General features: G+C 45.7%; 1 protein-coding gene across 6 annotated transcripts; it reads left to right on the top strand.

Annotated features, from left to right (window-relative positions):
• The first annotated feature begins 42 nt into the window (after positions 1 to 42).
• On the top strand, positions 43 to 27901 carry AP2M1 (adaptor related protein complex 2 subunit mu 1). 6 transcript variants are annotated; one of them, XM_041405706.1, is made up of 12 exons: positions 43 to 75; positions 10693 to 10805; positions 14380 to 14385; positions 16133 to 16398; positions 17795 to 17877; positions 21961 to 22096; positions 22193 to 22334; positions 24643 to 24762; positions 25281 to 25416; positions 26126 to 26223; positions 26357 to 26468; positions 26784 to 27901. In XM_041405706.1, exons 2-12 carry the CDS (start codon positions 10732 to 10734, stop codon positions 26916 to 26918), a joined length of 1308 nt encoding a protein of 435 aa, XP_041261640.1. In that variant the 5' UTR covers positions 43 to 75; positions 10693 to 10731; the 3' UTR covers positions 26919 to 27901. The 6 variants fall into 6 exon arrangements, with proteins under 6 accessions (XP_041261640.1, XP_041261643.1, XP_041261646.1 ...); XM_041405708.1 differs by lacking the exon at positions 43 to 75 and adding an exon at positions 1831 to 1849; XM_041405707.1 differs by lacking the exon at positions 43 to 75 and adding an exon at positions 9314 to 9351.
• The last annotated feature ends 62 nt before the right edge of the window (positions 27902 to 27963 follow it).

The raw sequence follows: 27963 nt of genomic DNA, 5'->3' as shown, positions 1-27963 counted from the left end.
GGCGGGGCGCGCGCGCGGCGTCTCTGCAGTGCGCGGGGGGGCGCGGGGTGAGGGGGGTGGTGGCGGCAGTGGCAGGTGAGGCGCTCCGCTCCCCGCCTGGCTGCGCGGCCGCCGTCCCTCCTCCGAGCGGCTTCCTGCGGTCGGGCTCGTTCTGCGGCCGCGCCCGGGCAGCGGCCGAGCTGCTGCGGGTGACGGCTCCCTGGGCGCTGGTTGGGGGTTGGGGTCTGCAGGCCCCGGGGCGGGGAGGCGGCTGCAGGGTGAGGTGTCCTGCCGGCTGCCCTCGGGAGGGACGCGAGAGTGCCCCCGGAGCCGGGAGGGAGGGAGAGAAGCGGGGCCGACGGGAGGGCTTTTCCTCGGCTTGCTCTGGGGAGGTGCTGGGCGACCCCATCGTTCGTTCGTACATTGCTTGTGGCTCAGGGGGGTTATTAACAGCTGTTAATTAGCTCTCTGGCCGGACTAGCTGTGCGGCAGCCCTGCGGTGCTGCACCGGAGGAGGGTGGGGACAGGGTCGCGCTGTGTGTGGCACAGGAAGGCCGGCACCGATGCGTCAGGTCAGCCTGAGCAAAGGTTTTTTTTCAGTCGGATCGGGCTGGAACTTCACCGAAAATTATTTGCCTGTACTGCTGATCGAAATGTGAATTAGCTGGGTCATGGCTTGCACTCTGCTTCCTCCCCGGAAAACCTGCTGAGGCAGAACGCGGCGCTGCTGATGCCGAGCTGCTTATTCTGAGGCTTAAAGCAGGCTCCTATCCAGCGGCTCTTCTGGATGCATTTCCACATCCATTCTAACCAAGACTAGGTTTTTGGATTCAGGATAACTGCAGGAAGCACAGCCCGTGTTTATCAGCCAGTGCAGTTGACTTCTCTCCCCACTGGGAAATGACTTGCTTTTTGATCTAGTGTTCTCTCCATAAGCTGTGTGAGTGCACGATTTGTTTTCTGCTTGCTTTTGTATGACAAAGCTATCAAGTTTTAGCCTCAGGCTGCCAAAATCTGAGCCTGGAACTTGCCCAGATAGGTGAGTCTGGACGGCTTCTGTGGCTTGGAAGTCTCGGTATTTCAGGCTTCTAACTGTACATGGGCTCATGGTGGTGTTTGGTTGGGCAACATGTACTTGAATGCTGTCAGAGCTGTAGCTACTGTTTTTTTCCCTATAGTAAAAGCTCTGTGTGTCCCTGTGAGTTTTGCTTGGAGGGACAATCTCAAATCTGAAGAGATGCTGCCAAACTGTCTACTTCCATATTTTTCCTGTCAGAAGGGAGGCATCACTCCTCTTCTGTAGGAAATGCCATGTTACTGACATCTAGTGACAAAGATACCTGGTGTTCTTTGGGCTGCAGAGTGGCCATGTTCCAGGGAGAGCATTGGGGTGTCTTTGAAGGGTATCATGGCCAGCTGCTTCCTCCTCCCAAAAGAGCACAGTCCTGGCTTTTGGAGAATTGAATTTTGAGGCTGTGAAGGGTTACATCTTAATTTCTTTGAAAAGCAGGGGACTGGACATGCATTCTTGTTTGATACGATCTCTTATTTTTTCCCTTTTTTTTTTTTTTGGTGGAACAGCAACAGTTACCAAACAAAACAGGCTTTATAAAGAAACTTCCTGTAACCCTAGTTAAACTTTTCTTGCCTCATCCCTGCATCAAAAAAAGGTAAAGTCAAGACTGTCTTTTGCAGCTCAGTGTCTTGCACTGGTTTTCTAAGCTTATTCTACTGAAGACCATTAGAGTATTCAAAGGCTGTTCCTGATTTTTTGGTGGAACAGCAACAGTTACCAAACAAAACAGGCTTTATAAAGAAACTTCCTGTAACCCTAGTTAAACTTTCTTGCCTCATCCCTGCATCAAAAAAGGTAAAGTCAAGACTGTCTTTTGCAGCTCAATGTCTTGCACTGGTTTTCTAAGCTTATTCTACTGAAGACCATTAAAGGCTGTTCCTGGGGCCAACTGGAGGATGGCCTGTGGTGCCAAAATATAATTGGTTTGTGAGGCAGAGTCTGCTTCTCTCCTTTAGTGAGTGACCTACTGAGTCAAAAGTTACTGGCAAGTCATGTATTATTTTGATCTTGGCAGGAGGTCAGCAACTCAGCTAAAAGCTTGCAGGCAGAGGCACAGAATGTGAAATGCAGTTATCTGCTCTCCAGTAAGAGTAGTGAGAGAAAAGCTGACACATCAGGGCACCTAGACCATTAGTGGTCTGCAGAGTACAAGCTCTTACTCAAACTCCACTCTGTGCCTCGAACCTCTTCTGTTAGAAGGTGCATAGGAAGCAAATCACTGTTGAGGTTTCTAGCTCAAGAGTGAAAATCAAGCAGTTCAAACTGACTTTAGAAATGCTTTGGTGGAACGGGTGGTAGAAAAAGGCATTGGAACTGTTCACATCAGGTTGGGCTCAAAATATTGCTGAGAGATGTGTTAAATGCTGTACCTGTGATGTTTCACTGGAGCTTCTTGTGTTTCCCTGTGGCAGTATTTATCTCTTGTTACTCTTCAGACTGGCTGCGTGCAGTATGGCACGCAGAAGTGGGCTGTGGGAGGAGAGCCTGCTGAGGGAACGTGCTTCTCTTCCTGCCCACTGGTTATGGGGATTTATGGGATTGTGTTTAAAATAGGAACAGTTTCTCTGAAACTGATGGGTTTATCTCAGGAGCTCTTTAGCTCGGGGTATGCCCCTTAAGTAAATTATGCAGCCTGTCTTCCCCAGGATGAAGTGATTGCAGCTACTCTTGTTTCAAACCAAGTGCAGCCCGTGGCCTCCTGGAAAGTGGCTAATGCAGCCAACTAAGCCAGGCTTAGGTGCTCAGATTAGCTGGTGGGGTAATGGCATTGTTTTGAGCCTTAAGTCTTGGGTTGATAATGGCTAGTGCTAGCTAAAAGGATGGGTTTTCTCAACAACTTCAGTTTGCCAGAGCAGCCTGACTAATCCCTCTCCTGCTTCAGCTGCTGTCACTTGTCCAAGATCATACTGATTTCTGGAATGCAGAAATGGCTGTAGTTGGTGATTTGCCTTCAGTACCTCTCCTGATTTCTTCCTGGATGAAAACTCAGCAGCCAATGTACCTTGAACTGCTTAGTTAGATAAGCTCATTAATGCACAGAAGTCTTACTTACTATTAAGTCAGAACCCAAACTGTCTTTTAATAGACTACTAAAGGGGTTGGTTGCTTTACACCAGCTTATTAACTGACTTGTGATCGTTGTTTCCTGGATGTGCTCTGTAGATTACAGAAATCAGCATTCCTGTTTGCATTCAAGCTAAGTGATGTCTGTGCTGTAGGAAACTCAGCCCCTTAATGGGAGTGACAAAGTCCAAGCAGCTGGGTCTTGGGCTCACTACTGATCAACTTGTGTTTGTTTGTACCCTGTACCGGATGGTACAGGATGAAACTCATGGCCTGTCTCACAGTGGGGTTGTGGCCAAAAGGGCTCTGCAGGTTAGCAGCAAGCAGTCCTGACATCTGCTCATCCAGCCTTGGTCAGTGGCTTGTTGAAGGCTTATTTTCCCCACCTGGAGTGCCAGACATTTCTGGACAGGTATCTCTATGGTAAGAGTATCACCCACACAGCTGGCTTGGGAAAATACAGCTGATCCCCAAGTTACCTCTTAAAATGAGTGGACAGATGTGCTCACTGGTGACGCTACTGGTGCTCATCAAATCCTGGCACAGCTGGGGTGATAATGTGAAACTGTAGTTATGTTGTTGCAGGCAGCCTAAGAACTGCTGCAGTCACGTTGCTCCTGAGCAGTTATTCTTGAGCTGCTGTGTCACCACTGCACCTCTGAAGAGAGGACACAGAGGATTTGCTGAGTAGATGCCATGAGAGCAAACAGACTTGGCTCAAGAGTTCCTCAACTTTGGCCTACACTGGACATAGAGAAGCTGGCATGGAAGTATACAAAGAACTGTATTTGTACTTTCCTGAGGTAGAAATACCAATATACACCCAACATTTATGGTGACTCTGGTACAATTAGGCTGTAGGTGCATCACATTGCTAGTGACACATTTCTTTCAGACAGTTCCTAATTCTTTTGGAGCTAGAACAAGTACTTCTTGCCTTGCATGTGAAACTGGAATTACTGCAGCCAAGTTTCTTTTACCACTGAAGAAAACAGACTAAAAATTCACTGGTTTTCCTAAGCAAAAAATTTGAGCAGTTCAGCTTGTTTGCTTGTTTTCACTTCTGCAAATACAGTTACAAAAGGCAGAGAACTGTTTCAAAGTTGTGGTGTAGGTTGAAGCTACCATTTGCTGGTGCAGGGAATGGTTAATGGTCTGTGTGGTGTCATGTGAAAGACCTCAGGTTATAGGACAAAGGTATTGGAGAAAATCACTCATTTGAATATCTGTGTCTCTGAGATTTGGGCTACAATTCAGCTTAGTCTTTCATAGGCTGATGAACAAATGACTGATACTGCGTGTCTTATTGCTGCTGTGATGCTTTGGCTTCTCAATTAGAGAGAACATGGAAGGATGCACTGAACAGAAACTACAGCATTGGTATTGTGTGCTGTGCTGGTTCTGAAAGAGTTGCTTTAGATAAACAGCTGCAGAGGGAACAAACTGTGCTGGTTAGTTGATTCCTTACGTGTGCCTTGTTTAGTCTAAGAAAGCTCCAAGCTGCGTGTTGTTCATTTTTGTGCAGCTAATGTAAGTCAGAATTGATGAAGAGGAAATGGAAGAGGAAGGCTGGGCTCTCACATGCTGCAGGAGAGAGCTGCTGTATCTCCACTTGATAAAAGCAGGTTTGGTGCCACATCTCACCAGGCAGCTCCCAGTCCAGCCACTTGTTGCATCTCACAATATGTGAAGCTGACAGTCGAGCAGCAGGATCCTGCTGCCTGAGCTTGTGCTCCTGACTCCGCCCATGCATTCCAAGTGGGTGGCACACTGAAAGGATGAAGTCTGACTTTTGGAGAGCCACCTGTTTTTAGATCAGACCTAATAAACGGAGCATTTTCCATCTATGATAGAATCAGTGGACAAAAGCAGTTTTTCAGATGCTGTGCTTTATGTGTCTTTATCTTTCTCTGGACTCTCTTGGTTATGATCTGCAGCTTACCTGCTGCAGACTGACTTCTGGGGCTTCCAGCATCTCCTGGTTGGTTGAGAGAGGGGTGCTTATTGCACATCCCCTGCCCAGTGGGAGCACTGAGACAGGATTTGAGGCAAGTATGTGTGATTCTTAGGAAAGTGCATGTTATTGTATCAGTCTTTGTAGGCCCAGCTAATCCTGCTGCTTTTCTGTTATGTAACTACTGAAATGCATTAAAATCTTTATCCCAGGCTTTGTATTTATACATGAACCTTTTTTTTTTTTTTTTTTTTTTTTTTTGCAATTGGTGTCTTAATGCTGTTGCTTTGGCACAATTGCTCTAAAGGTGTGTTTTAATGCTCTCATCTTCACTTGAGTAAAAAGGCATTCTGAAAAGTCATTTCCATGTAGTCTTAACTCCTGGTGGGTTTATAAGCATGTGTATAAGTGTGTGGTCTGTCTGTGATGTTCTTTATGCTCCTTTTCTGTTTATGGGTTGAAATGGAAGTATGTAGGAATGTGAGCACTTGGCAGGAGGGTAGGAAGCCTACTGGCCTTAGGTATTTGTAGGAGCTGCATTCAGATGTTACATCTACCCTAGTAGCTGCTTGAAGAATGCAGAGTGTATTGGGAGAGGGCTGTTGTTCCTAAATTAAGGTGATTAGTCACCAACTGGTGTGAATTCAGCATACATGTGGATTATCCCTGTACCTTAACTAGAATAAATCCATCCACACTGTAAGCAGAAAGCTGTAGCTACCAGCGTGGAGCAGGTTGCCATATGTTCAAGCTAGTGAAACAGGAGTGAAGTTGCAAAGCTCTGAAAATGCAGCTGATGGATCATTAACCCAAAGGTTTCAGCTAGAGTCACCTTGGTTTCCAGGCATTTTGTGGTAAACAGTTGAAGAAATGGTGGGCTTTGCTCTTAAGCTGTGTCTGACAGTGAGATATTAGGCTGGGGAAACTCAGAAGCAGCGTAGAGCAAGCTCCCTAGGAAAGGCTGACTGGAGAGGGGCAGAATGAGTCACTGAAAGCTGATTGAGCAATGCTTTCTGAGTCATGTTGCTAATGCACAGGGAGCAGATGAACCCATCTCCTGTGCTGGAGTTTTTATTCTGAGGCCTTCTGATTCCAGCAGCCATGAGTCACACTGAATGTCAGTCTGAAATTAATTGCAACCCTCTTCCCTGCAGTTCTTAACCACTGCAAGTACTAAGATCTTTAACTTCCACAGCCAATCTGTAAAGAAAACTATAAATTATTTTAAAATATGTGGAAGATTGTGCTAGGTCTGAATTGTACCACTAAAATCCTCATCCTAGTTAGAATGTAACCTTGAAATAGTTGAAAGGAGTATCTGTGAAACTTGAAGCACAAAGGAGGCTCAAAACAAAGCAGGCTTATTTTCACTGCAGCCACTTCAAGGAGAGGCATTGTCATCTTGAAGAGCCATTCTTCTTGCTGAGCTTTAAGCAACTTTCTTTGCATTCTGCCCTTTGTATAGCTTTCTGCTCTGTTCATAGATCTCTGGGCTACTTACTCCACCTCTTGAGTTTCCAGCTGTGTGGACATGCTTCCATTAGCTGTTGGAAGTAATTCTGTGTGGAGAGGCAGTGTAGTCACTCTGATCTTGTGTCTTGGAGGGATGTAGTGCAAGATGTGAACAAAAGACTGGAATGTTGTCCACGTTTCCTGAACTCCCATCACGGGCAAGCTTGGTGAAGGCTGACAGAGAGCAGCCCTGTACCAAACTGAACTTGCTGGAAGCTGTGTTGATGCTGTTGTGCTGTCTATGCTTGTGATGCCTGGAACTCTTCAAGATGCTGAACTGCAGAAGTTGAGCAGACCAAGCGTAGTTGAGACCTCCTTGTTCTCTGATGCCATTAGATGGGAGTGCAGCTGGAGGTTTGTACTGCTTGTGTCCTTCAGCTGCTGCAAAGAACTGATTGGTAGCTGGTGCAGTTGGGTAGGTCATCTAAAACTGTTCTTATAGTCACCGTTTTTAGCCCATGTGACTTTGTTGGCACCTGGAAACACTTTACCGATTGTCTGACACAAATCATTGGATAAATTGTACTTCAATGTGAATTCAGGTTTAATTTTTACAGTTGTAGAATTGCGAGTTCTTTCAGACTTGAGGTGAATCCTAACTCATATGAGGCATTCTGCTGCTACATGTGAAATAATGCTCACGCATGTCTCAGTATGGTTTGCTGCCCTTTTGAAATAAACTGTCAGAATGGTCCTGATCCTGTGGCCAAATCTGTAGTAGTAGGGAAAAGTGCAAGCTCAGGTGTTCACCAGGGCCTCACGTAGCACAGAGCAGCCCCTTCTGATTTAGAGCAAGTTCATTATTGAGTTGTTTTGCCAGTGTAGTACAGCAAGCACACGTCAGCTGGTTGGTGGCAGATCTCTGCATGCTTCTGTTTTGTACCATACAAGAATCTGCAATAAGAGCACTCCTGGTGAGTAGCCATGGCAGTGGGATGTGTGAGATGTGAGGGTATTCAGAGTGGTAAGGGCAAAGTAGATCAAAGCAGACCAAGAGGTGCAGGTGGGACTACAAAATGGCACCCTAAATCCACGATGCGCAGTTGTACAATGGTGCGTATAGGAGGTGTGTGGGTGAAGTAGCAAAGGCAATTCTGGCTTCACCTGTAGCTCTGCAACATGAACCAATGCAGCTCTTAACTGTGCCAGTGAAGGTGGAACCAGGAGCTAACTTTACATGGAGGGTCTGAAGCTCGAACTCATCTCCTGGGATATTTTGTGTAAGGAAGAATCCTAGCATTTCATTGCATTGATGAAGAATTTTTGAAGACTAAAAGCCTTTGAATCATAATCTATCTACTCCATCAAACATGCTTTTACTAACATGTAAGATGAGGAAGCAGTTCACTCTGCTGCCTGGTACTGTGATACAATTAAAAATGCTGATTTTTTTTGCCTGTAACTTCAGCAAAGCTGTTACAGAATATATTCTAAACTAACATGAGAAAGCATAGCATCATTATTTCAGGCAACATTGAAAGTTTGTAGATCTTCCTAAGAGAAGGCTTTTAATTTCCTATGCAAAGCTTGATCAGCAATCTTCTACATGTTTTATAGTAATGCAGTAAATATTCAAATCAAGGCTTTTTCAGAATTGATTGGCTTGTCATGCTGGCAAAGGGTTTTGTCTTGTTTATGCTGCATGTCTGATCCTGTTGCTTATCAAAGCAGACATTTCCTTTATACTAAAAATAGTGAAACAAATAGCTTAAGCAGCATTAAAACCCAGAGGGAGATTATTTTTTTTTAAGACTAGGATGTGCTTTCTAGGATTCTTCTGGAAAGGGTTTGTAGGATTCTTATGATCCAGCTTTGACCAGTTGCATAAGCTTCCAGGAAGCTGCTCTATACAATGCAAGTCTTAAAAAGAATGCAGGAACTCTTGATCTTGGATTGCAATAGTCCGTATCTGAATGTGGAAGCCAGCACTGTAGAATTCTGAAAACACATGCTTGTTTCTTATCTGGAGTGAAAAAACTAGTTAATAGGAAGGATTTTTCTGGAGTGGGCAACAAGTTGCTTTCACTGTCATAATGTTTCTAATTTTTTTCATTGTTTGACCTGTGTGAATGACCTTGCAAATGTTTCAGCTTCTGCCTGTCTTGTTGGGCAGCTGTGTTCAGTTCTCCATGTTTTGGATTTCAGCCCTGCACGTTTCCTCCCCTGGTCACCTACAGTGGTCTTTTAATGCCTGTTAGGGCTGTGTGTGCTTTCTGTAAGTAGTTGTGAGTCTGTGGTACAGCCAATTCTTTTAGTCTGAGAAATTTGGGTTACTTGGTTGACCAGTGGGATTTTCTTGTGCTGTGGGGATGCTGATGTTGCTGCCCCTACAGTTTGTAGCCTTGGTCACAAAACAGTAGCTTTTCCCACTCCAACTACATGGGAATCTTGGAGCTGCCTATGTCTTAATAGATTTGGTTACAGAGACTTAGAAATAAATAATTGTATCCCAGAGTTATAAAGTGTTATGATTGGGAATGGAAGAAATACATATTTGGAAAGCTGTTCTGTGCTAATTGGAGTCTCGCATGAAAATATGTTGGTGACAGTGCCACAAGAAGCCACTGAAAAGTGGCAGAAGGCAGCCCATTAGTAGCCAGTGATACTGGACCAGCAGAATGGGAGAATAAAAGCCAGAAAGCTCACTGCTGAGCTTTGGGAAAACTGCTTGTTTCTTTCTATTTTGATGTAACTGACTTTTGGGCTCTTTTTTTTCTATTAATAAGCAGAAGCACCCATCTGGAAGCTGAAGACCTGTAGCAGAGAGGTATGAGTAGTGTTATTCTTTGAGGACTCACTAGATGTAACTAAAAATGTTGGTGTAAAGGCTTAGGAAATTTAAAATTTTTTTTTGTCTTGCTGAAATTAAAAGTAGTGGCTGCAATGTAAACCTTGGTTTAGCACAGAACTCACATCTGCAGTTCTTCCTTCAGATGGGCAGCTACTGTAGTTTATTGGGTGTAACTTCTAGAGGATACATTATTTTTGATAATCCAGAAGTCCTTTAGTCCCTCTGATGTGTGCATTGTTTTTGTATTTTCTTTTTTTCCTGACCTTCGAAGTGATCCAAGGCTGGGTCACTTCAACTTTGTCATTGCAGTGTTCCTGAGCAGACACATATCGGTTCACTGGCAGCATCTGTCTCTAGGTTGGCCTCTCCCTATCCTTTTTACCCAGCCCATACTAGTGGGTGGAGGCTAACCCACCCAAAGAGCAGTGTGGAGATGGTTGTTATCTAATGCTCTGCAGTGCCCAAGCTAAGGAGTTCCTGTGTGACCACCCCAAGGCCTGCCCTGTCAGGGTTGCAGTTTTCTTCTTGGGACTAAGCCAACCAAGCAGTTGCTGCTTGTGGGTGTTACAACTTTGACCTAAGTGAAGAGGAGTGCTCCTGTGCAGGAGCACTGGATGGAATGGGATCTGGTGAAGTAGCTGTATATTTTAAAAAGTCTTCTCTATCAATGTCTATCTACCCTATCAATAATATATGTCTTTGGAGAGAGCTTTGTAGCTTTCTCCTAAGCAATCTTCCTTTGAAGAAAGAGCAAATTAGCAGTTTAGGAGGGTAACTTCTAAGGGACTGTCTCCCCATTCAGATGGGTCATGATTGTGACTGCTCCAGTGGTACCTTGTAGCTGAATGGCTCTCAGTTTAAATTCTGAAGTGTGACTTGATATGGCTGCTAGGGATTATCAAAGGCTCTTACACTGATGTGTAAAAACTATGGAAAAGAGGTAATAAATGGAGATGTACTTGCTGTTAGGAACCCTCCGTCGTGTGGTGATAGGCTTGGTGACATGTCAGACCTTTGTGTGAACTGCATGTAAAAAGACTGAGGAGTTGTGTCTGATTTGTATCTCAGTCTTTAGGGAGATAGACACTTTATAGTAGAAGTAAGGGGTCTTTGATTTTCTTGTAGTTTCCAGGCCTGTGTTTTTTCTCACTTTCAAGAGGTATGTTTGGGATGCTTGTCCTTGAGGCTTAATCTGTCCGTGCTGATTTTTGGAATGAGAAGTAAGGCATTTTCTATTTCAGTGCCAACTTTAAGCTTTAGTCCTGGCTACAAATACTTTCTGTACAGCCTACTTAAATATGCTCTTTTTTGCTTCAGGTATTAAGCAACATGGGAAGTGAAGACTAAAGTTCCATCATGATCGGAGGCTTGTTCATCTATAATCACAAAGGAGAGGTTTTAATCTCTCGTGTCTACCGGGATGACATCGGGTAAGTGCTTCTGTTGCATCTCCGTTTTTTGCATTTTTTGTCTCATTTTGGTGCAGTAAACAACCCAGAGCTGCTTTGTTCTGCATTAGCTGTGCATGCATGTGAGACTGCAACTCAACTTGCTGCTCTAGGCTTACCTCAGAATAAAGAAGTTTAAGCCCTGGTCACCTACAGTGAAGGATGGCCTGCAGCCAAACCTGGGACTTTATTTTGGATGGTGGGGATCTGGCCATTATTCCAAATGTTTCAGCAGCATGGACTGCCACTGTGGGAGCCTACCTTAGTAATTGCTAAAACTTTACAGGAGCAGTAATGTGAGAACTGTCGGCCACACACTATAGCCAGGGTTCTGAATTAGTTTCAGGCACTGATATTTAACATCAAGTGCAGGCATGCAGGAGACTGTGGTCTTGGAAAGTTTCATCTGCAAGCAGTCTTATGGCTCTGCTACAGCTGGCTTTCTGTTCCCCAGCTTTGTATGGCAGCCTAGTGTGAAAAGCTTACATTCATTAAGCAACTAAAGTTGTGGGAAGCCTTGAAAAACTTCAGTGGATTGTAGGTGTCTTGTTGCACTTCCCTGAAGTGTTATGATGCTCACTTAGACTGGATCTGCGCAACCCTTAGGCTGCTAGTTTCCAGAAGGCATCTTACTAAAAATACAGTGTCTTGTAGGCAGTGGATAGTGCTGTAGGGAACCATAAGTGATGGTGCTGCTTGGGCTGAAAACCTTAAATTTAAGGGTTTTGTGCACAACAGTACTCTTTCTAGTGGGTTTTCATTAGTGTGGAAGTTAGTAATTAAGTTGGCAGAGTTATGACAGAGCTAACAGAGGCAGAGCTGTGGTAGGTGCTAATTCAAAGTTCAGTGAGAGAGAGCCTTCAGGCCAATTTAGGAAAAAGCAGTTTGTACCAGGTCTTCACAATGACTAGTGGTAGAATGTGCTGTGAAATAACTTGTTGCCATAAATTACAAAAGCAGTCAAGCCAGTCTGCCTTCAGACTGCTCTGATCTGAAGAGTATGTCCCTTCTGGTTATGGATTGTCTAGTGGAGGTTAAAAGTTGGGGTAGAACTAGTAGCTAGTCAAGGCTTGCACTGTTTCATTGAGGAAGCAGTCAACACAGTGTCTGTAATGAGGCTTCACCTAATGAGCTTTTAAGTCTCTTGGCTTGTTCTAGGTCAGCTAAGGCGAAGTAGCTGTTCTAAGGTTGACTGAGTTATTCCAGGACTTCCATACATAGCTGAGCCAAGGAAGCATTGTATTTCTCAAGCAGAAAGCCAGTGGCTGTGATGCTTTGAGTCTTTTCTACTGTACAAACTTTTACCAGTCTTCAGTACTTGTTAGCTGAAGCTCTTCAGAGCAATTATGTGACAGGACTGACTTTGTAAAGCTGGTATCACAGTGACTGAGCCAAGCCAGTCTGGATTATAGGTAACTTTGGAGAATATTTCAGGTGGGGGCTAGGGACACTTTCACTGTGGTTTCTGGCAAAAATATTTTGTTGTTTGCAAACTTGAAACGCAAGATTGTTCTCAAACTGATGTTTATTCAAGAAGGCCTTTTGATTTAAGTGGTATTATGACTGTGGAGATGCAAACTGGGGAGCAAAGCAGGTATTTTTAATATGATCTTCTATTGCTTTTTATCTTGGCTCATTTCTCTTACAGAGTGAGTGCCTTGTGTTCTGTACGTGATAAAGTACTTCCTGCTGGCTGGCCAAACCAAGCTAGAAAATGGGATTTCCTGCCTGATCCTATCTTAACTTGTTCATTTGGCAGAGTGCCAAAATATTCCAGTGTTTTCTCTAGTACTTGAGGAGTTGGTGTTCCTTTCAGTGAAATCATCTGTTCAGTTCTTGTGAAAGTGTCAGTCTCGTGACTTAGGTGGAGCTGGCATTGGCTGTTAACTGAACTTGCTCCCAAGGTGCTGGATTTCTTCTCAAACAGGCCTTCAGTGCTGGTTTGGATTTTTTAAAAGATGTAGCCTTACAGAAAAAGTTTTTTTAAAATGGCTATGTCTCATCTTGTGGTGTAATCAATAAACTGAGAGTCTTTCCATTTCCTAGTCTGAACATTAGTTAGCATTAATGCCAGATCTATTTAAAATTTTTAATATTCTAACCGTCCGTGGGAGGTAAGGAAAGGAACAGCTAAAAGATACTGTAGCTTGTACTCAACTTTATAGGAATTCTGTCTCTAACCAAACAGCTGAGTGATAGACTTCTAGCATAAGATACAGTTCTTAGATCCTAAGCAGCAGTTCTGAAGTGCTGAGGGCTGAACCCACCCTGCTTGTTGGGAGGTAGTTGAATAGGAAAAGAGCATAACTGCTCCCTGTCTTCATGAGTGATTGACCCATAGGACTCCTTAGTCTTGGCCATTGCCTTTGGCATTCTGAAGCCTTAGTTTCTGAGCTGGGAGATATTAAAGGTCATCTGTGGTTATGAGAACACCTCCCCTTGCACAGTTTAAGGGCCTTAAAAAGCACATAGCTCAGATGTAACGACCAAAACAACGAACAATGAGGATATCCTTCTTATGACTTTGTTAAAGGCAGAAGTACCACAAAACTTGAACTTTGTTTGCTTGCAACTTAGAATGGCTTTGGTGCATGTAGCACGTCTGTCCATACAGCAGCTAGCTGCATGTGTAAGCAGCCTTATTAAAAAAAAAAAAGGCAAAACACCATGCATATAATTCAGGATACCATGGAGGGTTCTGCTGTAATTTTCGACTGTCTTGTTCTTCAGTGGCTTAGTCGTTGGGGAACCTACCTGCATTTAAGAATGCAGCTGTGTAATAAACTTCAGCTATTTGAAACTGAGCAGCTTACATGACAAACTGCATGCACTTTAAATGTAATAGGTGTTTGGTTTCTGAGCTTCTAATACATCACGTCAGCTTCGTGGCTCTTGATCCTTATGGAAAAAGTGCAAGCTGGATAGAGCAGTGTCTGAATCTGCAGGATGTGCCCTATCTCTCCAGATGTGCTCCAGCTCTATCAAACTTGCTGTATTTCCTGTTGGCTGGACCAAACCAGAAAGCATCGACCCAAACATCTTCAAATGAGAAGTACTGTCACAGAAATTCCCACCCAGACTTGTAGCCCTGTCCTGAGACAGACTGGGAAGAAGATACTTGATACTCTGCAGTCCCCAGGTGATGCCTCTGATTGAGGCTTTGGGGTTTTTCCACACCAGGGCCTGCTACCTATATTAGCAGAGCAGACTGGGTGTCACTGTTGTGATATGGGTGCAGTTCACCTGGACTGAATGCTCAGTTATCCCTAAAGTTCAGCCAAACACAGATCTGTCCATGCTGACAGCCTGACCATGGCATGTCAGTGTTGTACCTCGTGAGGGCTTCATTGCTGCTGTAGCTTGTTACTGTCCATCCAATACCACCTTGGCCTTTTGTGCCAAGGAGCAGGGGGAGGGGGTGCTGTTTGGTCTCTTCTTATCTCTTTGGATTCATTGTGCCTTGTGTGTGTGTTTCTAACCCTTTCTCTTGTTGCTGTCACTCCTCCTTTCTCCGCTGGCGCCATTTCTGTCCATCCCATCTCATTGGCTGCTGTAGCAATAGGTAAGAGACGCGTGGTAGGCCACGACTGGCACTGCACAGTGGGCACCTGGTGTGCTAGCAAAGCCTCCCTGACCTGAGGCTTCTCCTTAGTGTGCACCAGTCTGGTGACTGGTTCTGGTGCTACTTTTAGCGGGTTAGAACTTGAGGCTGGGAGGGCTAATGCTCCAGAACAAGCTGAACTTTCCTTTCAAGTCTTACTGGAGGGGAGGATTTGGGCTTTTAGTTATTATCTTACAGTAGATTTAATTACTTTCTTATGGAAAAACTAAAGTGGAAATGAAATATTAATTTAACTCCAACTTGCAAACTTTCTGGAGCAATAAAACCTAAGAAGTATTCAAAAGCCAGAATTTTTCTGATGGGGGAGTGTGTTTACTGATGAAACTTCTACATATGTCCCCAGACCTTCAAGGAGCAAACACCTGCTGTGGTAGCATATGTTCCTTAGAATATCCTTTGTTTTCTAACTTAGAACTGTGTGTTGGATTGTTGATAACCCTCAGTGCCTACAAGCATTTGTATGCCTGTATCCTTGCTTGCAAGGATGATATTACTGTCTGCTCTCAAACGTGTTTCTGCATAATCGGTGCCATGGCCTTGATGCTGCAGTCAAACCCCCTGTTCTACAGTGTCTGAGAGTATGAATAATAAAGCACGACTAAATGAGTTTTGGCTTTGTGTGTAGACTGTTGCTTTAAGTTTTGGTCTTGTCATATAAAGCACTTGGGCTTCCTTCCTGTATTCTTAGGATTGGTGGACTTAATTTGGGAAGTTTATTCTGACTTGTAGTTACAGGATAAAGGAGACCATTGTGCAAGAGCTGGCATCCAGAATGTCACTTGGACTCCTTGTGTAACAAGGAGGGTTTTCTCCTCTGTTGCTAGTGTACAGATAGTTTGGATCAGAGGGCAGTACCTATGGGCTGCTTGTGCAGCAGTTTTTCAGCACAGGGGCAGAACCCTTGACTGTAAATGGTCCTGGACTATGCAGCACTGCTGACATGTTGCACTGTGGGGACTCTGAGTCTGGATGCGAGACACCCATTCTGAAGCAGAGCAGTCTGGAGGTGATATGTAACTAGAAAGCAAATGGTGATCCTAATCCTCCTGCTGCTTTGAGCCTGACCTCCAAGGTGTGTGGGGTAAGGAGGTGAGCTGGATCTGAGAACTAAAGCTCCCTTCTGGAGTGTACCTGGGCACTGACATCTCTTGGGTGGTCCAAGCAAATTTTGCTGTTTTTTCCTTGGTTGTATGTCTGGGAGCAACTGCCATTGACATGTATCTTGGGAGACTACAGCTTGCTTTGGGGCAAGAGTGTGAAGGCCTGGGCATGCAGAATAGACAATAATTAGGTGTTTGGTCAAAACTGGACTCTCTGAGCCGTACGTTGCTGATGTGTTTATTTCCGGCTATGACAATCGATTGGGAGTGCCGTCAAAATTAATTGAAGGGAAGGTTTCTTTACCATTTTACTCCAGATGGAGGTTTGCTTCTCCTTCTGAGTACAGTTACACTGCAGTCTAAAGCTCCCTAGATACCAGCAGCACTCTCTCTCCTTGAACTTGTGCAGAATTTAGTGTCTAACTCTGCTCAGAGCCTTCACTTGCCGTCTTAGAGACATCCCCAGGCACCCTCCCTAGGTGAGCTTGGTGTGTGTAGTTCAGTGACCGTAATGGCAGAAGCAGAGCAGTGCAGCCGGCCGGTGTCACATTTGCTGTGCTGACTTGTCTTCGGTGATGCTTTCGTAGGCGCAATGCCGTGGACGCCTTCCGCGTCAACGTCATCCACGCACGGCAGCAGGTGCGCTCGCCCGTCACCAACATCGCCCGCACAAGTTTCTTCCATGTCAAGCGCTCCAACATCTGGCTGGCTGCTGTCACCAAGCAGAATGTCAATGCCGCCATGGTATTCGAGTTTCTTTACAAGATGTGTGACGTGATGACTGCCTACTTCGGGAAGATCAGTGAGGAGAACATAAAGAACAACTTCGTGCTGATCTATGAGCTGCTGGATGGTGAGAGGTTTCCCTTATATACTGTGGCCTACTGCACTTGGTCATTCTGAAATCTTTCGCTTAGTATGATGTAGTAATAATCCTTGAAGTATTTTTAACGTGTGGCAGAGTTCAAAATTACTTGTTCAGCTTTCTGATGTCACCTGTACTGCTAATGTGAATGTCCAAGTCCATAGCCTTGTGCAGATTCCCTTCCCTGAAATGTTGGGAGCTGTGCACTTGTACAACTGAGACTGAGACAGCTGGTACTGGAGCTCAGCTTCTGAGGGGATCCTGTGTACGTGTCAGGCTTTCCTTACCCTGAGGTATATCACCAGGACTGTCAGTAACACCTGTAAGGCCAGCTGGTGCCCACATGGCTCTAGCAGTGTATGGAATCAGCCACCCCAGGCTTAAGCTGATTGCCCCTAGTAAGTTGCCTTTTGGGCTCAATTCTGAACAGAAGAAAGTCAACAAAACACAATGTGCTCTGTCCCAGCCCTACCTCCCCCACAGATACAGCTCCAAATTTCACCTCAGATTAATAATAGTGTCCCTTCAGCTGCTTGTGATATCAGTCTGCTTGTGGAGGTTGCCCTTGAGCTGCCCCTGTTTCACATATCGTGAGGACTTTGTGTTAGTTACGTTTCAATTTGTTTTCCAGACAGTGCACCATACATGTGTGTCCTGAGATTCTTAGCCAAGGATCACAGTGACTGATGTTTTCCCTGTTCCTCAGGGCAGACCAAGACACTGCCTGTTCTCTGCTTTGGTCAGTCACTGCTGTCTCTTTGCAGGCACAGTGAGATCAAATCTGTCAGTGTGCTCAGTATCATGTTAATGGTCTTCTTTCCCCTCTAAATCTCTTGTGGGTTGTTCCCTTCCTCTTTGAGGGGAGTAGGTGTGCACTGTTCCTGGTGTGTAGTTAACATCTGTTTCCCTCCTACACTCATCCTGCAGTGCCACTACTCAGCTGTTGTTTTAGGTTTTGGTTTTATTACAACTTCATAAGAACAAAACTTAAAAAAAAAAATAGTTTCAAAGATAAAATTGCTGTGGTGTTGTACAAACTCTCTATTGTCCCTTGGATGTTTTTAGAAAAACTCCTCAGTGTGCCTTGTGCACAGATGGCTAGGTTAGTTGATATTGAGTCCTGAGGTCTTGTTATGTTTAAAAACTGGCAAATTCAGCACTTACACAGCGTTCCATCACCCCTGACCTCCAGGTATTGCTCTGGGAGCTCAGTGTAGCAAGAATGATTCTTTTCCCTTGGTAAGGAATGCTGCAGCAACTTACCCAGAAATTCCATGTGTAAGCAGTATCTGTGCACTAATTGCCTCTCTCCTTATAGCAGCAGTTAGCCTAGTTGATGTGTTTATACCTTGTGGCTCTGAACTAACCTTTTACCTTTCTGTAGAAATCCTGGACTTTGGCTATCCTCAGAACTCTGAAACAGGGGCCCTGAAGACTTTCATCACTCAGCAAGGCATCAAGAGTCAGGTAATCAGAGGAATTTGGGGTACAGCACTGTTCTGCTGGTTAATTTTTGCTAAACCTGTTCAAGAGAGTTTGGTCTTAATTACCATCTAGCCATTTGACTTGTATGGAAGGAAGGTGCCTGAATAGGTTGAGAACACCCTGGCAGAGATGTAGCTCAGTGTATTCTAGGTGTCCCTGCCCTATGCTACCTCATGTTCCCTGGCACACAGTAAGATGCAGGAGGAAGAGCCCAGAGCTAGGATAATGTCAGTCCCTTGCATGTAAATATGGTTGCTGGCTTCAGGCTCTGCTCTGTGTCAGCTTCTGAGAGGATAAACAAATCTACCTGCTGAACCAGAAGTAGCTTTTTTGCATGTGAATCTCACTGAGCAAGTCTATTCTGCACCAGAGCTGTCAGGATTTCATGCTTGCCTTATAATGAAGTATTCTTCAGCCTTGTGAATCTTGCTGTGAAGTCAGGAAGCTCATGTTGCTCTGTCTCTGCCTGTAACATCCTTGCAGGTCAGTGCCAGTACAATCTGAGCTTTCTTAGGTTAGAAATGAGAATCTCTGCTGTGCTTTTAGCAGTGTTAACCCTTGCAATAAAGTTTACATGGTGTTTGGAGATAAAGGAATTGATGGGAAAAAGAGGGTTAGTTGGACTGGTTTGGGGAATGTGTTTAAACTAGTTCTAATGCTACTCCAAGTACAGCCCTCAAAACTAGGTTTCCTGTCTCATGAGCTCATGCTTAACCTCTCAATTCAAAGGAAACTCATAGTCTGTTTCTCATGTCCCCAAGGAATCTTGTCCACCTTGTCCATCTGACACGGCTGTGCAAGTCAATAATAAGGACTTAGCCTTAAAGTTAGTGCTCTCCCCAGCACAGCAGTGAGTCAGGAACAAAAAGCTGTGTGTCCGTGGAGGCAGTCTGAGGCAGAGTGAAGCTTCAGCCTCAGCTACAAACAGAAGCAAAGGGCTAAACAAGAGCCTGCATGGCGACTGTTCTTGTTTAGGTTAGCAGAGGTCAGTCTCTGGAGGCTCTGTTTCGACTCAGTTCATCAGCACTGATTTTGTGAGAATTCCTTTGAAAACTTTTAATCTAGTAGCAAGACTAACTGCAGTTCAAGAGGAGGTGAGAGAGAGAAGCTGCCCCTGAGCAACGTATTTCCCGCTAGAACAGCAAACTGTTTTGCAACATGGCCAGATGTGAATGCATCCGGCCTCAGTCCCCATCACGAGTCCTAGTGTAAATCTCTGGCCTTCTGCAGTCTGACAGTTTGGGCAGTCAGCACTGAAGATAGCTGAATCAGCTCCTGTTCCTAGGAAAACTCAAAACTAACCACACCCCTCATTTCCTTCCCTTGCTCTTTTTTTTGCTTTTGTTAGTTTTAACAAACTTCTGTGCCCGTTTGTGTGCAAACCACTGTCACAACGTCATGCTTTTAATTCAACAGCAGGTTTAGTGCTTACAAAGAGGAGTTTGCTTTCAGCTTTACACAAGTAAGCAGTTCTTCTGCTCAGTATTGGAATTTTGCGCAGCCCAGTTCAAAAACGAGAATTAATCCATTGCTGGCACAGGATGGCAAGGGCTCCAGTTGAAACAGTACCTACCATGTTTCCTTGTCTGCTCTCTACTCTGATTCTTCTAGCCTTCAGCTCCTCATTGACTTAGAGCCAGTTCACACAGGTACCCAGGACCAAAATCTGGGTCTGAATCATCTGGCCTATAATCTGTGTTCCTTATCTTCACGTAGTTCCTGGTGATGCTTTCCTTGGAATTGTGTCCTGAGGAATTTAAGGAGCAAAATCCACTTATGACAGACTTTCCAAACTTGACTTTTTGACTTTGTTCTTAGTGAAGGTTGGAGGCGTACTGAGCTGCTGTGTTCTGAATGCCCTCCCTGTATGGCTACAGTGATCTTTCCAGGGCAGGTGATCTTGAAATGCAATATCTGTTTTATTCTCTTTTAAAGTGTGACTGAAACTGGTGCACTGCTTGCCAAGGAAAATAGCTGTGTGCTCTGGGAATGGAGTGATGTTCCACACTGGTTTTTAAAGGTGTTGGTATGCAACATAGTTTTACTTCTAGTTCCTACACCTGAAATAGCCCACTACTCAGATGTCAGGACTGCAGGCTGTGCTGATGTCCTGTAACAGAGCTGATGAAGCAATTGGCTTGAATATCTCCTCCAACAGAGGCCTAACCTTGCTCTTACAGCTTGAAGTAGCTGTGCTTCATGTACTGTTCTCACTCTTAAGGTGCAATCTGTATTTGTCCAGACTTCACTAACTAGATGTACACTGTAATTTTCTTCCAAGTGATTTCTGGGTGTGTGGGCTCTTAGTTACAGTGTTTCTGCAAACCATAGATACTCTTTAGTGCTAAAATGCTGGTGTTACTCTTTAAAGTGGACAGAGGGCCACCACCAGCTGGAAGATCCCAGGAAACCTGCTGGTAGCTGGCTGTCTTTAACCTAGTCAGCATGCTGACAGCTCAGCACAAGGTGGGTATTCTTGGGCCATTTTAGCTGATTTGCCCTGAGAAGCACCCATTCCTGAGAAATCCCAGACCCAGAGGTCTTCAGTGCCTCCCTTAGGGAATAGTCATGCTGCTGGGTGGTGTCAACTTCAGTAGCTGCTTCCAGATCCGTCCAGTTACTTTACAGAGTAAGTGTCAGGTCAGGGTACTGGTGCTGTTGCAGGAGATGAGAATGTCATCACATGGTCAACGTCCCTTTGGAAGACAGAGCACTGGGTATTAAATCTGTGTGTTCTTCTAAAGCCTGAACAAAGCATTGAACAAGGCAGTGCTTTTTTTTTTCCTTTTGGGACAGACAAGAGAGGTACTTTGTGTACTGTATTGAGCACTTACCTAGGTAGTTCTTAGGGGAATATAATACTCTGTCTCTTAGATGATGAGACAGTGCCTGTGCTTGCTCAGGAACTGACCATGTCTGTGGCAAGAGCGTTTGTGAAGCTGAGGTCATGTACTGCCACCCTGTGGGCCTGCTGCAGGGCTGCTGTGGGAGAACTCACTTGTGTCTTGAGCTGCTGTAGTGTGGAAGAGCAGAATTAACAAGGATACCACTTTATACAGAACCCAAAGTGCCTGTTATTTCTCATAGTCTGGGCATCTGTGACATGGTAGACATCCAAGATTTGCATTAGGAACACCAGCATGAGTCTGTTCTGCATAGAAACATTATTGGGAGTGGTATTTTGCCTGTCTCCCCCTCTGCTCCACCTTGCGTTTGGATTGTCAATAATGGGCCAAGTCTGAAAATTCATTTCACTGCTTGGAGTGCTGGGTTTCCTGCAGGGAGCTAAAGGTCAAAACCCCTCATCTTGTTTGTGCTAATTAGCTCCCTAATTAACAAAGAGCTGACCTGCTTTCTCCTGTCCTCGGGTAGCCTTAAGCCTAATCTGCCTCTTTCTCCCTTCCTCCCTTCTCTTGCTATTGACCTGCTTGCCTGTTAACCCTGTCTGCACTGCACTTGCTACTATACACCTACTTCTTGACTTTCTGCGTGTGACTGGACCCCACCTCTAGCATCAGGTAGGAAATCTCTCTGTGCCTCTCAGCACAGCCCGTGGTACTTTTCGGAGGCTTAGAGCCTGGGTGCTGTTAGATGGATTTTGGGTTTGTGTTGGTGTGTAACTTTTATGACTGCAGTTATTAATAAACAGGCCTTGGAGATTAGCTCCCTTGTGGCCCTGGGGTTTCATGTTTGGTAAGGGTGTGAACTGCTACATCAATCCATGTTAAGCTTCTCTGCTTAATATGGATTGATGTGACAGTCTGAGATAAGATTTGAGTGCCATTGGTGGAACCCATGCCTCCCTGCACTACGAGGCAGCCTAATGGACTTGCTGGCAAAACAGAACAATGTTCCCTGCTGTTGCTATGGCCAGTTCTTGGTTAGGCATAGAATTTGGTGTTCTGAGGAGGGAATGATCAAATCATGTGAGGTGTCACAGCACCCGTATCTAAGTGACAAAAACTTTTATGTGTAGTAAATGGCAAGAGTTTGCTCTTAGATTCAGAGCAAGGTTTCTTAGTCTTTGAATTTAGTTATGTCTGAGATGTCGTTTCTTCTCTTCAGACCAAGGAAGAGCAGTCCCAGATCACCAGCCAGGTGACTGGACAGATTGGATGGAGACGTGAAGGAATCAAATACCGTCGCAATGAACTCTTTCTTGATGTGCTGGAGAGTGTGAATCTCTTAATGTCCCCGCAGGGTGAGTAGGTGGTGTTGAGCTGGCATCTTCCTCCTGCTTAGGGTTTGTGAGTGGTGACTCTTGTAAGTGTTCTGAACTGTGATCTTCTCTAATCAGGTCAGGTTTTGAGTGCCCATGTCTCTGGCAGAGTGGTGATGAAGAGTTATCTGAGTGGAATGCCAGAGTGCAAGTTTGGCATGAATGACAAGATTGTCATTGAAAAACAGGGCAAAGGGACTGCGGATGAAACGGGGAAAAGGTAAGAGGCTTGGACCTGGTGACCACTTGCCACCAAGGACTTAGGAAAGGGCAGCCCTTAACAGCTTTTCTGATCTGACAGACTAAAAGCTAGGCTTTTTTCTTCAGATGGTACTGCTGACTTTGGGTAGATCAGTTGTCATGCAAGTTACCATCCTGAGGGCTTCAATACAGAGGGCTTCTCCACAGCTCTTGAAGTATTAAGATTCAAACACAGTTTTAAGTCTAGAGTACTTGCATCTGGAAACACTTCCCCAAGATGGATTTTCCTAGAATCTGTATCTTTAGCAGTTTTGCTCAGTGCAGAGATTCTTAATCATAAAAGCAGTAGCAGTGCTCCCAAGAAACAGTGAAAGAATCCCTCTGCATGCTTTACCTGGATTGATCCCACAAAGTAGAACAAAGACTGGGAAAGCCACTCCTGCTGATTACAGGTGATCAGTGGTTGTGTGAGTAGGAGGCACATCCTTTCTGTGAGCCCAGCTACCCTCCCTCCCAGCTGCACCTCAGTCAGTATCCACGTTAAACTGAAAACAGCTCTTAACACCTTCTCCAGCTTTCCTGCTTGGGGTGAAGAGATAAAAGCAACGGGACTGCCACTTTAGTCTCACTAACCATTTGCAACTCATCTGTATTTCTCTTGGTTGTCTTTTTTTTTTTTTTTTTTTTTTTTTGCTGACCCCCAGTGAATTGGGAAGGTAGATAATCTGCTTCAGCTTTGTGTGCACTCTGCTCTCCCTCTGTCTCTTGCTTTGTGTGACTTGTGCATGTAACTTGGATCTCAGACACTTTCCATGATGGTTCCTGTAAATGGAGCTGAGCTGCTCTTTGCCTTTTCTCTCAGAACCGAGCCAAGAGCTATTGCTTCACTGTCACCTTTAAGCCATCTTTCCTGGACCTGAATTGAGCTAGTAAAATGGATGAGCCTGAGATGGCTGATGGACCCAGTGAGGATTTACTCTAGTGAAAATATCAACTGCACAGGTCTTGAAGAGTCAGTGCACTGTCCCAAAGCTCCTGTGCCAACTGCCTTTGCCAGTAAATATGCTAGTTTTCTGAGTTACAGAAGTAAGATGAACAGGGATTCTTGGTAGGTGGTTCTGTGATTATCCAGTGGATATCTTCAGCTTGGAGACATTACTCTCCAGAAGCATTTAGTTATGAGGTGACCAAAAGGACAGCTGCTGTCAGTTGCTTTTTAGGATCTAGCTTGTGGCAAGGCCAACCGTGAGTAATGCTGCCTGAGACGTGGAGCAGTCCTAGGTAGAGGGCTTTCTCAGCTGTTTTGCAAAGAAATAGAAATCAGTTGACTAAGATTGGTTGTCATCTGAGCAGCAGATTAGGAAAGACTAACTCCTCCTTTTGAAGCACAAACCAGACCACTGGTGGTTGTGTAAGTAGACAGCCAGTCAGCCTGGGGTCAGTCTGCTTCCCCTTTGTGTAGGTAGCGGTGGTTCCTCGGAGAGCTAAACTTGCAGTCGTTCTCACACTATCTTGGCATATTGGCATGGTTGTCCTGTTGCTTCCAGCAATTGAGGCAGCCTAGATACCATAGTGATACACTGCTGCACCTGCTCTACACTGCTGCCTCTTCTATTGCTCCTGCCTCCTGGTCTCTCTCAGTAGCTGAGGGGTTTTGGCTGGCCTAGGACCTGTATTTTCAGGAATTAGTACCTGGCACAAGTTCAGTGCTGACAGGTTAGGCTGGTGCACATACATGGAAAGGTGGTAGCTCTTCAGATTTTTAGGAGAGATACAGACTTGTATGTCACAATATCATGGTTTTGGTGATTTGGTTCAGAATCAAACCACCTGCTGGCAGTGTGGAAATGAACAGCGGTGAAGAGATTTCTGAACAGGAAGACTCTGAACCTGGCATTTCCTGGCTGTGTGGCAGTGGGATAGCTTTGTGGACAGGAAAGTGTTTTCTCTCCTTTGGACTGTGCTTTGGGAAGACTTGGGCTGGCAGAGTTGCCTTTGCAGTACTGAGTGCTGCTGGCAGGCAGACCCAAGCATTGTGTTGCTGGCTATGACAGAAGGGTGCTCTTCTAAGCTCTCTCCTCTTTGAAGAGAGGAGGGGGAAAATTCTTTCAAACAAGCTTCCTGAAATATGATTTTTGTGGTGGTGAAACAAGGAAAGTCTGAGCCAAGAGGCTGCTGTCCCCTAAATCTCTCCCTGCCTCCCCATTTCCTGGACACCTGCAATGGCAACATGCTCTGTAGAGTAGTTTCTGCCTGGACAGATTTTGACTGCACCAAGATACGAGAGCTGCAGCTTGTGCTTCCCTAACTGTGTTTTGTGTTTTTAGCGGCAAACAGTCAATTGCCATTGATGACTGCACTTTCCACCAGTGTGTGAGGCTCAGCAAGTTTGATTCTGAGAGGAGCATCAGCTTCATTCCACCAGATGGAGAATTTGAGCTCATGAGGTACTGTGGGTGGAGGGTGAACAGGCTGGTGTTGGCATCTGCTTGCTGCTATGGTAGTGTTGCTGCTCCCAGGCAGACTTGCAGCCCTTGAGCACTTAAGAAATACACACTTACCACCCCCTTTTCAGAGTGGAATCTGTAGGGTGTCCCACAAATCCATCTGTTACAAATGTGGAAGCCCAGCTGTGTTTAGTTTTCTTTGCCACAACCATAGTGTTGGATTGGGTTTTCTTGCTTTTGAGCTTCTTGTATCTGTTGTTTTTAGTGTTTAACACTGGTGTCCTTGAACAAAGCTGTTGGCAGGAACCAGATATAAAACTTGAGACACAAGAAACCATTGCTGCCCTGCAGGAGCACAGATCTTAACTGCTATTTCCTTCTGGCATGTCTCCCTTTCTGGCTGATGTTTTTAAGCTGTTTGGCATATTCAGAGGCTATCTCTTTAGGAGGGTGATACAGTTTGAGGCGTAAGGGAGTTAACTCCTCCTCAGAGTTCACTGTAGCTTCCATCCCTGCAGATACCGGACCACGAAGGACATTATCCTTCCCTTCCGTGTGATCCCACTGGTGCGGGAGGTGGGCCGGACCAAGCTGGAAGTGAAGGTGGTGATCAAATCAAATTTCAAACCTTCCTTGCTGGCCCAGAAGATAGAGGTAAGAGAAAAAAAAACCAAACAACTGTGGTATCTTGTCCTAGTTTTATGTCCACTGTGGTAGAGTCCTCACAGATGAGTCCTCAAGCTTGAACAGGGCTTAAAAAGCGAACTGATTTATCTCTTAGGTGTGTGGTGCTGCTGTTGTGTGGGAAGGAGGTGCTGTAGAGTAGGGAGGTGGAAGCTGTTTTCATTTGCACAGCTGCCTTGGCAGGGGCCTCATGCCATCCCTGCAGCAATTGTTCACTTAATTCCTCAGCCACTGTGAAAATATCATGTTCTTCTGTCTGCATGATCTGATGGTATGTCAGACAGGCAGCAGGCTGTGAGCTGTGTAAGATTGGCTAGGGATGGCTTTGCAGCTTAGTCCCTATCTGAGAAGGCTTACTGTTGCAAGACTGGGCTGTCCAGAGCCTGCTGCAATGCCTGGCATCCTTCCTGAGTTCATCTTCCCAACATTAGCCAGGATTCCTGCAGCATGGCGATCTCTGCCCTTTTCCTTACTGACTTTGTGTATTATGGAACTGTGAACGTGTACTTCAAAGCAAGAAACTGGAGGGCTAGCTGAGGATGCCTTGTGATAGCTGATGTCCTCTGGGCCCTGAGCTGGGAGAGAGAAGGCCCAAGGGGTGCAGGACAGACCGTCTGAGACTGCCCAGAGTGCCCAGGCTGCAATCTCCTTGCCCCCACTTACAGACTGTGCCTTCCAGGTCCGGATCCCAACGCCCCTCAATACCAGTGGAGTGCAAGTCATCTGCATGAAAGGGAAGGCGAAGTACAAGGCCAGTGAGAATGCCATTGTCTGGAAGTAAGTGAGCGTGGTGGGGCTGGCCTGCAGGGGCAGGCCTCTGGGAGGCAGGGTCTGTTTAGTGCCCTGAGATTATGTAGTGATGGGAAACATAAACTCTGGCACCTTCTTACTTCTGAGCTTTCTCCAATAGGATAAAACGTATGGCTGGAATGAAGGAATCCCAGATCAGTGCGGAGATTGAACTGCTGCCCACCAACGACAAGAAGAAGTGGGCTCGGCCTCCCATCTCCATGAACTTTGAGGTGAGTACCCGTCTGCCTTACAGGATGCACCCAGCCTTGGAGAAGCTTTGTCAGCCCCTCTTGGGAGTTACTCAGGTTTGAGCATCCCCTGTGACAAGCTGACAGGTGTGGTCAGCCAGATGGTGAAGCTAATGGAAGCAAATTGCCCTTAGAGCCACAGGAGCCTGGCACCATGCACGCAGGGAGCAGGGAAGGGAACAGTGGCTCTTGATGTCCATTTCTAGATGCATTGCCCAGGGGTCCTCTGGCATTTGTGTACGGAGAGCATCTTACCCCCATTCCAATGCTCTCTGTTGCCTTTCCCTCTCTCAATAGGTCCCATTTGCACCCTCTGGGCTGAAGGTGCGCTACCTGAAAGTCTTTGAGCCAAAGCTGAACTACAGTGACCACGATGTGATAAAATGGGTGAGGTACATCGGCAGGAGTGGGATCTATGAGACCAGATGCTAGCCCCAGCAGGCTGGCGGGCTCCCTCTTCTCCAAGCCATGCTCTGCCTCTCCTCGGTCTTCAGCTACATTCAGAGATGTCTGCCTGGCCCCTCGACGCAGATTGAAAGACCCTGTGGCTCACCCCGGGAGTGGACTCGCCTGCCTGTGTTCAGTTACCACCCACGCTGCAGATGAAGTTCAGAACCCAGTCGTGTGCAGGGGTGCAGTCAGCCTCCTGCTCCCCGTCCCAGGGTGGGCAAGGGCTAGTCTAACTCCCATCCTCTCGTGATCTTTCTAGGGAACGTCCACCATTAAACTCCTCTTCTGTTGGTGTCTCACTACTTGCATCATATCCTAGTATTTTTGAAGTTCTTGTGCATATGTACTCGTAGAATAGACCTAAACATAGACTGGACAAATCTGAGTTGAAGTTACCCTGGCTTCTGTACTAGCTATTGCTGTTGTGGTAGATGTTGCTGGCCAGTCTGAGATGTCTGGGGTGGTGAGTTTGTTGGGCCCCCACCACAGGAAGATGGTGGGCTCACCAGATCTCACCACCACCTTATTTCTTGCAAAGTTGTCAGTATAGAGTCCTGCCGTGGGAAGGTTTGTGACCAAAAAGGATGATGAGGGTTTAGGCTCTTGCTGGTGTGTATGTGGGTGGCACAGCATTTCAGGTCCTTGGAGCATTTACCCCTACCCACTGCTGGCTTGAGCCAGTCTGTCCTTTCCAAACAAATTGGAGACGTGGCCCCGCTGTTCCAGGGAGTGTGGGCCAGCTGAGCTCTGTCAGGATGTGAACAGGGTCTGTCCTTGGGGAATCTCAAATGCAGTTGGCAGTAAGAGCACCCTGACCCAGCCTGCCCTCTCCACACTTCTACCAAATGCTTCTGGGCCATAGGAATGCTGCTGGAACCCACAATCCTGCTTCTGGTAGTGTGGTCTCCATTTTGTACACTTTGTGATTTGTCCAGCTCTGAATCTAATAAAGTATGTAGAATGGAGAAGGCTGCCTGCGCTGCTGTTTGGGACTGGTGCTGCAAGAGCCTGGGCTGTGCCCTGGGCC

Source organism: Onychostruthus taczanowskii, unplaced genomic scaffold, assembly GCF_017590055.1.
Source record: "Onychostruthus taczanowskii isolate IOZ18803 unplaced genomic scaffold, ASM1759005v1 scaffold24, whole genome shotgun sequence".
NCBI classification, from domain to species: domain Eukaryota; kingdom Metazoa; phylum Chordata; class Aves; order Passeriformes; family Passeridae; genus Onychostruthus; species Onychostruthus taczanowskii.
Note: the sequence above shows the minus strand (reverse complement) of the source record. Positions and strands in the feature narration are given on the sequence as shown.